The following is a 10,194-nucleotide window of genomic DNA, read 5'->3' on the forward strand; positions in this document are numbered from 1 at the left end:
ATTAAAAGTTAGGCCACTATTTCATAGAAAACTAACTACGTTGTGGAAAAAAGAGAGTATAGTGGGAGCTATAGGACAATCAGCTCCAAAGATGAGAAAATGTTATACGCTTCTAAATTCAACCTTTTTTATGTTCTAAATTCAACTTTAAAGGTAATATTTGGCATTTTTTTTCGTTTTTTTCTCTTTCCTAAAAGTGACACCTCTTTGTTTGGCCAGAAGGAAAAAAAAAAAGTGACATCTCTTTCTTAACTCTTGCAATAGCTCTATTTGTTAGGCTTTATAACTAAAAGACTTAAGGTTTTTTTTTTTTTTTACCTTAAATTAAACCAAGTGTCTTGAAATTAAGACTATAAAATTGAGTCGAATCCACCCATTCAGCCAACTAAAAAATATAAATTGGGTTTGAAAAATCGAAATTAGATTTTGGCCCACTCCAGCTATCCTGATTTTATTTTATAATGATTTAAATTACTATATGAATTGTCAATTTATCTCAATTGATAATTATCTTACATTTTTACTTGGTTGGAGTAAAATTAACAGAACTTGAATTAAAAACTTGAAGGTTCATAGCTAAATTGTACCCTCTCTAATTGTTAAACTACCCCTATATGTTCTTCGTATTTTTTTTATTATCCAAAATAAATTGCTAAGCATATCCAATTGCAGAGTGGGAAGATTATTTTTCACAACAAATTATTCAAATGGCTCCCACCATTATGGGCATTATTTCTCGATATAGTAGTTACACACGCCACCACTAGTTGTAATATTCACGATTAAAGAGCATGAAGTAAAACATACACGATGAGCATATATGGACTTCCTTATGGTGAATGGGTGAAGCAGAGGAAAAAAAAAGAAAAGAAAAGATATTTAAGTAAAATTATTAGCAAAAAAAGGAAAAGTATATTTAGTAATAAAAAAAAGGTATGTTTAGCAATTGCAAAACTTGAATTTGAATTTAAGATCTTTAAAATACACGATTTTTATTTTTTATGAATACAAAATTAATCTTAAATTTTCAAAATATAAAAATAGTGGGCCATTTAACTTGTAGTCTGTATAGGTCTAAACTGAGCTCAAGGAAAAAAAAAAGGAAACGAAGTATATTTAGTAATAAATAGGTTATGTCTAGCAATGGTAAAACTTGAATCTGAATTTAAGGTCTTAAAATGGCAAGATTTTTCTTTTTTTATGAATAAAAAATTAATTTTAAATATTTGAAATGTAAAAATAGTGGCCCATTTAACTTGTGGTCTGGACTAAATTGAGCTCAAGGCTGTAAACTCTTTTTTATTGTATTGATAAAGAACAAAAAGATATATATATATATATATATATATATTATGTAAATGATAAATGATACTTCCTCTTTTTTCTTTTATAAGAAAAAAATAATAATTTCACACTTATTAAACAATTTTTTTAACCATGACATATGTAACTCCCTCCAAAAACAGTAACTAATCTTCGTTGAAGATCGTAAGTTAGTTTCTTTAAATTGTGTCATTTTTAATTTTAAAAAAAATCTTTTTTTTAAATTATTCTTTATTGAAACTTGATATTAAACATAAAATCCCTATTAAATGAAAGATATTTTAAACATAATCTTATTAAATAAGACAAAAGTAGTTTTATTTATATTTAAGAACAAAAAAAAGTTATTTTTTTTACTATAAACGAGAACGGAAAGAGTAACATATGGTTAAATTAAATGAAAAAATATTATACATCTTTATGAAATTTGTTAAAATTATATTATTTGCTAAACGTGATAAATGTAAGATTTTAATGAAATTACGTATCTATTTTTTTTATTTATATATATATATATATATATATATATATATATATATATATATATATATTTATATATATATATATATATATATATATATATATATATATATATATATATATATATATATATATATATATATATATATATATATATATTAAAATACTTGTATAGAAGCAAGTCTTATCTATTATTTTGCACGAAAGGATTCACTCAATAAAAGAACATTATTAGGAGACTTGTGCCTGTCACGCCTTCCTTGAAGTGGGTTTTGATCATACTCCAAAAGCATGAAAGACAGTAGAGCAATTTGCTTTGTTAGAGAGATCATGCACGCATTGTGGGAAATGAAATTAGTTTCGGATAGCAGCCACAAATTTGGCAAACTAATCATGTTGGAAGCCGTTCCTATCGAGTTATTTCTTCCTGATTCCCGGTCGTTGTAGTGGAAATGCGTCTTTTTCTGCATGATGCTGATTCACCTTTGCAACACTACGTAATTACCCCTTGTTTACCCTTGACTTAGTTTAAACAATCTCATATTGCAAAATTGTTCCATTTTAATCAGAAGAATTAGTTAAAATTTTACATATATAATTACATTTAATAGTCCAAAGAAACATTTTAAATAGTCCAAAAAAAAAATACCCACTTGGTTAACTGTTTTTCATGATAATGTTTTAGTACACAGGATCCTTCACGGTCCCTAGCATCGCAAATATGAAAGTGTTATTTGACATTACGCAATAGCTGCCTTTTTGAAATTTCGACATCGTAGCCCTTTTATTTTCTTAAATACATTTTTTGTAAGAATAATAATGTCATCAGCCGAAACAAGAAAAGAGTGTTATTCAGGTATCCTAACCAGGAATAATGAATCACGTAACCATGCCCCCATTACCAACAATGATTTTTATTATATCTTTGTGGAAATCGGCATCGAGACCTGTCTCTTTCTTGAGATGACCTGCATGAAAAAACTTGCCACTCCCACAAAGAAAGGGAAACATAATATAATAATATTGTAGCCTTTTGGTCCAAGATATGTGATTGAGACTCACCACCGAAAGACAAGAATCTTGATCACAAGTGAGACTGAAACATTAGGCTTAAACAACTGTTGAAGACATTTCATTTCAAAAAAACAAAATGCCATTAAGTCAGTAGGAGTTTGGGATGAAGAAGTTTACAATTTTTTCTTCTGATTACAAATATCTGTATTTCTACTATGTGTTTAACAGCCACCTTAACCCTTCCTACAAGCTCTACAGCACAAGTGATTCAATTCAACTAAATGATTGATTGGTAGAGTAAAATGGAAATTTCCTTTAAACTAAAAAATGAAAAGGAAATATTGGGGATCCTATATTATAGTAACCTATTGTATAAATCACATCTACAATCACTATCTTTGCCATCTGCTGTAACATAAAATAGCAACAGATGCACCTAAAATCTAGCTGGCAGTTTTCCAAGTATAGTCTCAATGGTTTCCTATCAACTCTAGAAGCTGGGAAGCTTTCCGCTTGGCCCTTCTGAACCATTTCCTGCCAGGTCCAAGAGAGGATTGACCAACCCAAGTGAACTGACAATGGACAAATAAAAAGGGTCTCCATTACATAGGAGAAGCAACACTGAAGTTGCATTCTCTTTGTTCCCAGGAGATCTGTTACTGACTAATTCCACCAAAGTGGATACAACATTCATAGATCCAATTGCTGCTTGTCCATCAGAATGGTTAGCCACTACAGCCATTATTGTCATTGCCTCATCCCTCATATCCCCATCAGGTTCTGTTAGCATTTCTATCAACTTAGGGACAATACCAGCCCTAATTGCTCGTCCTTTGTTCCCTTGGGATAAACACAGATTGAATAGTGCTTTTGCGGCATCCACCTTCCCTCTTTGACTTCCCTCACAAAATAGAGTAACTAATGCTGGGATTGCTCCAGACGCACCAATTGCCACTCTGTTCTCATCCACCCCAGAGAGGCTGAAAAAGGTGGCTGCTGCATTTTCCTGAGCTTCCATACTACCATTTTCTAGCACATGAAGGATGCCTGGCACAGCCTCTGAAGCCATGATGCGCTCTTTATTATCCACATTGATAGACAAGTTCAGGAGAGCAGTAACTACATGCTCTTGGGTGCCAGCATCAGGTGCATAGAGGAGATCAACAAGGTGGGGTATAGCACCCGCTTCAGCAATCAGCATTCGATTTTGACTATTTTGCTTGGCAAGAAGTCAGAGCTCCCCTGCATTAAAATGAGGATAAAGGCAATGTATATAATCCAAAGGAAATACAAGGCTGGTGATTTGAGAGATCCCTAAACAAGCATTGTTCTCAAACTAAAAAGATGTCAACAAGCAAAGTGAAATTTCTTTGAAAACAGAGAAACATTTGAACCTGTCTCTGCATTAAACCCACAATGGAGTTCACCAGGCCACCAGTTGTAGGTGCCATCATACTTGGAACTATGGAGAAAAGCTTAGCAATTTTGAGAATGGTACAATCTAACATTAAATCATGCTTATGAACAAAAGCAGAAAATAAATTGTTTTTAAATAAAATAATCCCTGCATGCACACACAAGAAAAAAAGAAAAGAAAACATTGTCCTTTGTAGTTTGTAGAAGTGTTAAAACCACAGGAAAAATAAGGAAGCTAGGACTAAGAAAACAAAAGCCAAAGTTTTGTATTATAGCCCAGTATTTCTTTATCCTTCATTTACCTTTTGTCATTTTAGTAGAACTTTTGAAATATGAGGATTATTTTTAATACTACACTTTACAGCAGCAGTAATTTCACAGTACCAAAGTTTTGTCCAGTGCTCAGAGGATTACTGAACACAGGAAAGCATGAGCCTTTAAGATCAAATCAGCTTAATGTTTTGGCTTAGATTTGAGCGAGGGGTGATTGTAATATTGCAAAGACCATAAAAAACTTCGTACCCCATTGCCCAGAGGCTCTTCGCTATGCGAAGGTATGGGGGAGGGATGTTGTACGCAGTCTTACCCTTGCATATGCAAAGAGGCTGTTTCCGGATTCGAACCCATGACCAACAAGTCACCAAGGCACAACTTTACCGCTGCACCAGGGCTCGCCCTCAATATTGCAAAGACCATACCAATCATAATTATTTTATGGTAACAATAAGTATTAGTATAGTCAAAATCCTAAAAGAAATATGATTTATGACTTATTCAGTTATTTCTACTTAAGGCAGAACAAAATATAGGTCTGTTTAAGACATAGTAATACTTTCTTTCCCAGAGAAGGAATAGCAGCATAATGCAATCCTATTGATTATTTATTTCAAACTCTTATCCTGCATGCAAATCCTATTAGTCTAGCTTTGATGTCATGGTTTATTTTCTTCATCTTATCTTCTGCTTCACATTTTCATCAAATTTCATTGGTTTGCATCATCAAAAAACTGTCCCCTCAAATCTTTAGTTGACTTGACCCTGATTTTCCCTAAACCCACCAATCTAAAAAAGTAAAAATTACTAATGTCATAAGTTCTGTTCCCAGAACCCAAACAGCTAGCAATCCTACCCATTAAACCACATTATTACCACAATAATCAATATATTGTTTGCAAATGCCTCCTGCTGTTAAGGCTTTTAATAACTACAAACAATAACCCTTCATCCTTCCATATACCTATTTCTACCACTAATTAACCAAACAAAATTTGATGGGCATCACCAACAATTCTAAACTGTCTTCCACAATATTGTTTTTTTTGTGTATGTGTGTGTGTGTGTTAGAGAGAGAGAGAGAAAGACAGAGGAAGTGAAGAAATGTGTTCGATTTTGATACAATGCTCACCTACTGCACATCGAAGTTCCTCGATATCATTGGAAGAAAGTTTGCTCACTAAGATATCAAGATCTATGAATTCAGAAGAGCCATCTGATGTTGTCTTACAGAGCCATAAATTTCCTGACCTTTTAGGCGGTTCCACTCCATTTGCCTCACACCAACTTGATATCAGGCCATATAAAGCATGGTTGGGTATGAGGATGGAGGTGGAAAGAATCTGTTGAGTCATGGGACATGTTCTATGCCCTGCTTCAAGCCATTTCTTTATGCAAGATCGATCATATGTCTGCAAAAAGAGTCAATATAACAGAATTACAAGTTTCTAAATGTGAATGAATTCTAAATAATATCTTACTAGTCCATATTCTCTATACTAGTATACTTCTAGTTTTTAAAGAGTATTGCTATTAACTTACCCAAGACCAAGACTAGGGGTGGAGCCTTTTCTTTAATTTTTTAAAAGCCCACTATTTCTTATATAGTTTTTTTTTTCTTTATGCATCCGAAACCCCCAGTCAAAACCATGATCATATTAATGGCTAGCTCTGCCACTGACCAAACTTACCACCATCACCACCCCAAAAGTCACACTCTTCTCAGCCATTGGATCCTGTACCATATATGATGTGAAAATACTCAAAAAGATCCAATGGCCTGCAGGAGGATGGGAAATGAGTTTAAAGCTTGACTAGCATTACTTTCTCAAGAATCCAACATTATATAGCATGTAACAACTCCATGAAGTTTAAACTTAACAATGGTAGATAACTGTATAATACTGCAGAGAACACAAACTTATTTATTTATTCTTCTCATCAAAATTTTGAATGCAGTGTTTACACCTGTGAACAGCATTGAATTCATAGAGCTCACACTAAACCGGGGGGACAGGGGGCACTGGGGAAGAAATCATTTTTCAGCAGGACTCAAAATATTTTGTACATAAATATCAAATATATTACCAAGTAAATAATATAGCAATAAATGAATAAAGCCAAGAACTAAACAACTTTGTATGACTGTATGAAGGCTCCTTTTCAACAATTATAAAATACAAGGTTAGTAGTAGATAACCCTCAAATATAGGTGAACAATTTTTCTTTTTTTTTTTCTTTGCAGTTCATTTCATTCACAGTTCTTAGAGTACATTATTCCTTGACCTAAAGTGCTTGAATTTCCCATCACTTTTTTTCCATGAGCTATGTTCTCCACTGCCCTTCTATTTTGTACAGAGCATCATTCTTGGTTACTGATTACAACAATGACAAAAGCCTTATTCCACTAGGTGAGGTCTGTTACATGGATTATATGACATTATTCAACTCAGTTAAAGACCAAATCTTTAGATATTATTTACCATGAGATCCCTCCTAACAACTTCCTCCAATGTCTTTCATGGTCTCTTTCCCCCTTTTTCACACAGGACTAAAAACCATGTAATATTCTTAGTTACTAAAGCTATGTTTGCATATGCATTTCGCTCAACGCAACTGGCGTTAAGAAAAAGCTTCCCTCACATTGCTTTTGGTTTTGTGCATTGGAACACGTGTTTTTTTCCGTTGAACGTGGTTTCAACGCTTAACCAAACACACACTATCTGTTTTACAAAAGTCTAATAATAAGGATCACATCATTGAATAATGATATAAAAAAGAACAAAACCAAAAAGTGTTCATAGGTTACCATGTAGGGAAACTCAACTAACAACTATAAATCATATGATAAATGAATGTGAAGGAGACATTAAAGGAGCAACTTTGGTTTCTATTTTTGCATAATAACTTCTAAACTCTTATCATACATAAAGACAATTAAAAAAAGTGATATACAAACCTGCCCTGTGCAAATGATAACAGGATCTTTCATTAGCTCTAGAGATATTGGGCAGCGAAACTCATCAGGTATAACCAGTGATTGTGGGCATAGTTTTAGATATGGCTCATCAGTATGATGAGAGAAATCCTCACTTGGTGACACAATATTGTTTCCAGATTCCATCACCAAGAAATCTTGAATTTTTTTCAGCACTACTAATGACATATCATGTATGTTTTTCTGAGAATAGCCACCCTTGTCTACAACCATCTTTTGCAGAGCAAGTGACTCTTGCTTGATGTCATCCACATTGAGAAATTGTAGCTTTTCACAGATTACACGTAGTTCAGCAGTTTCAGTATTCACATCATAGCTCTGGTTGTAAACAAACAACAGATGCTCGTAAAGCTGAAAACCAGGCGGATCAAACTGCGCTTTGGCTCTTCTAAACTGAGTGATCACAAGTGCAACCTGAAATGACAACAGGAGCAGAAAAATAAGACCTTAAAATTAAAACAGAACGAAAAGACATAGTCACAGACAAATGAGAAATTAATGAACTCACTACAAGTAAAGACCAATACACCGAGGAAAACGACATTTCTTAGAGGATGTTTGGAAGATTTATTACAAAGCTTATTTGGGCTTATCTTATCATATAAACACTTAACAAGTATTTAATTAGGTTTATTGAAGTAGCTTATGACTTTTCTGTTAGCTCTTTTTAGCTTATTCCAATAAATTCTTTAGTGAAGCTTATCAAAACAAGCTACAAGTTCTAATGTGATAAGTTCTTATTGAGTGAATGCATGTATGATTCTGCGACAGATTCAATGGGATCCACAATCCACATCCATGTATTTTGGTGCTTCAACATGGTGAAAAGGCAGTGACCTGCATTGATGATTTCATTCCAAACACACAAAAAACACTTAAGCAAGTGCATATTGAAAACGATTGTTTCTGAGCAAATAATAGCTCATTTTTATAAGTTCTCCCTAAGCTGATAAAAATAAGCAAAAAAAAACAAAAAGTTGAACTAAATGCGCTAAGTTAGCGCGTTTGGTCCCAAACATGACCACATTCTTAGCAATTAGCAATTCTTCATAGCATAAGAAAAACCGTATCAACAAGCTTATTTCTGAACATTTAGAATGTACTCAATCTCCTTCACAAAATTACAAACAATTAACATTCTCATTGCTGTAGAAGTATCAAGTTCTCAATCCAAAAACATGTCCTTCACAGACATTATTCACCTGCTCCTTAATTTCTTCAGAAACATCAAGCTCGCCAAAGGAGATCATGCTTAATGCATGTTCAAACCGAACAGCAACATCAGTGAATCCGAACATAACTTGCTCTCTATCCAGTATCTGCAATTGCAAGCAACATCCACAGAACCAAACACAAAATTAAATCCAAATTTACAACATTACAAAAACAAACATAAACGAGCAAAAGGAGTGCCAGTAACACACTTTCTAACACATTCTCTAATATTGGTTAATTTTTTTTTTTAACTACAAAATTACAAGTGAGACAATGAGACTCGTTAAATAAGAGGTAGAGTCCACGAAATTTTGTAAGATACACACTCCTTCAAACAGAAAACTATAAAATCAAGATAAACTCTTTAAATAAATAATGAGACCAACAAAAATTGTGTAGTTTTCAATAAATTTCAGCTAATATTTGATAATTTACAAACAAAAAGAAAGATGTGTCAGAATGTGTGTTGCTAACATTTCTTATTTAGTAATTTCTCATCAATTTTAACCAAGTGTGTTAAAAAGACTGTGTTAACCTAACTACTAACGGAGATATAAGGTTGACGGGGTGGTAAAGGGTGAATAGAGGGAGAAATAGGTCGTATTCAAATCTACCGCAAACAAATAAATAACAGACTAACCATTAAAATTTACAAATAAAAAAAGCTAACTACTGACAATCGCCGATAAGAAAAAGACAGTGTTGTTAAGCCAAGCAATGCTATTTTTATATGAAGCTCGTCGTTTCAATGTAAAACGACACACCGTGAAGACCTGGCTGGCGCGTGTGGCGAATCGGAGCAGTTCCATGGCCTTGAAGAGCGCGTCTTCGAGCGCGAGGAAGTGAACCGCGCGGCTCGAAACGATGTCGTCGTGCAGTTCCTGGAAGAGGGCAGCGAGGAACCTTATTCGGCGAGCGAGGTCGCAGCATTGGGGCTTGAGGATGGGCACAAAGGATGCGGCGGAGGAGAGGGTGGAGATTTGGATCACGATTCGGGTCAGGTTCCGGAGCATCCGAAAAGACTCCGCTTCCGGTTCCGCCATGGATAAAAATTAAAGATAGTAGAAGGAGCGAAGCGAGAACACCGAAAATAAGAGAAGGCTTTGTGTTGTTGGGTCCCACAATCACGTGGGTGGTGTTGGCTCGATTTTTTTTTTTCACAACACAAGAATTTTTTTTTTACCAAAACATACAAAACCCGATTTGACTCAGCTGGTCGGACCAATCTAACGGATCAGATAGCATAATTGGGTTGGTTTCGTGATTGGACTGCTTATGCATGTGATCTGGGATGATCAAGTCAAATTCGACCGATTTTCTTAAAACTCGTCGATCCAACCGGTTATAAAAACCCGAATTGGATTGTGCACGTTAAAAAAAATTATCACATTGGAGAATGACATTGTTTTGAATCAACCCTAAAACCTCAACCACTTCTCTTCTTCACGCTCATCTTCATGCTTGACAACTCAAGA

At 34.2% G+C, this 10,194-nt stretch overlaps 2 protein-coding genes across 5 annotated transcripts; both read right to left on the reverse strand.

The window, feature by feature from the left end:
- Positions 1–2,913: 2,913 nt before the first annotated feature.
- LOC121172605 (U-box domain-containing protein 13) lies at positions 2,914–9,851 on the reverse strand. Of its 4 annotated transcripts, none has more exons than XM_041011901.1 (5): positions 9,493–9,841; positions 8,707–8,823; positions 7,466–7,918; positions 5,639–5,918; positions 2,914–4,059 (listed from the first exon to the last, which is right to left on the reverse strand). In XM_041011901.1, the coding sequence occupies exons 1-5, from the start codon at positions 9,760–9,762 to the stop codon at positions 4,049–4,051; spliced, it is 1,131 nt and encodes a 376-aa protein (XP_040867835.1). In that variant the 5' UTR covers positions 9,763–9,841; the 3' UTR covers positions 2,914–4,048. The 4 variants fall into 4 exon arrangements, with proteins under 4 accessions (XP_040867835.1, XP_025982718.1, XP_025982717.1 ...); XM_026126933.2 differs by having other exon boundaries at positions 9,484–9,838; XM_026126932.2 differs by having other exon boundaries at positions 2,914–5,918; positions 9,493–9,851.
- LOC100817998 (U-box domain-containing protein 13) lies at positions 3,308–4,018 on the reverse strand. The gene has a single exon (XM_041011814.1). It carries the CDS (start codon positions 4,016–4,018, stop codon positions 3,308–3,310), a length of 711 nt encoding a protein of 236 aa, XP_040867748.1.
- Positions 9,852–10,194: the final 343 nt, after the last annotated feature.

Source organism: Glycine max, chromosome 18, assembly GCF_000004515.6.
Source record: "Glycine max cultivar Williams 82 chromosome 18, Glycine_max_v4.0, whole genome shotgun sequence".
NCBI lineage: Eukaryota > Viridiplantae > Streptophyta > Magnoliopsida > Fabales > Fabaceae > Glycine > Glycine max.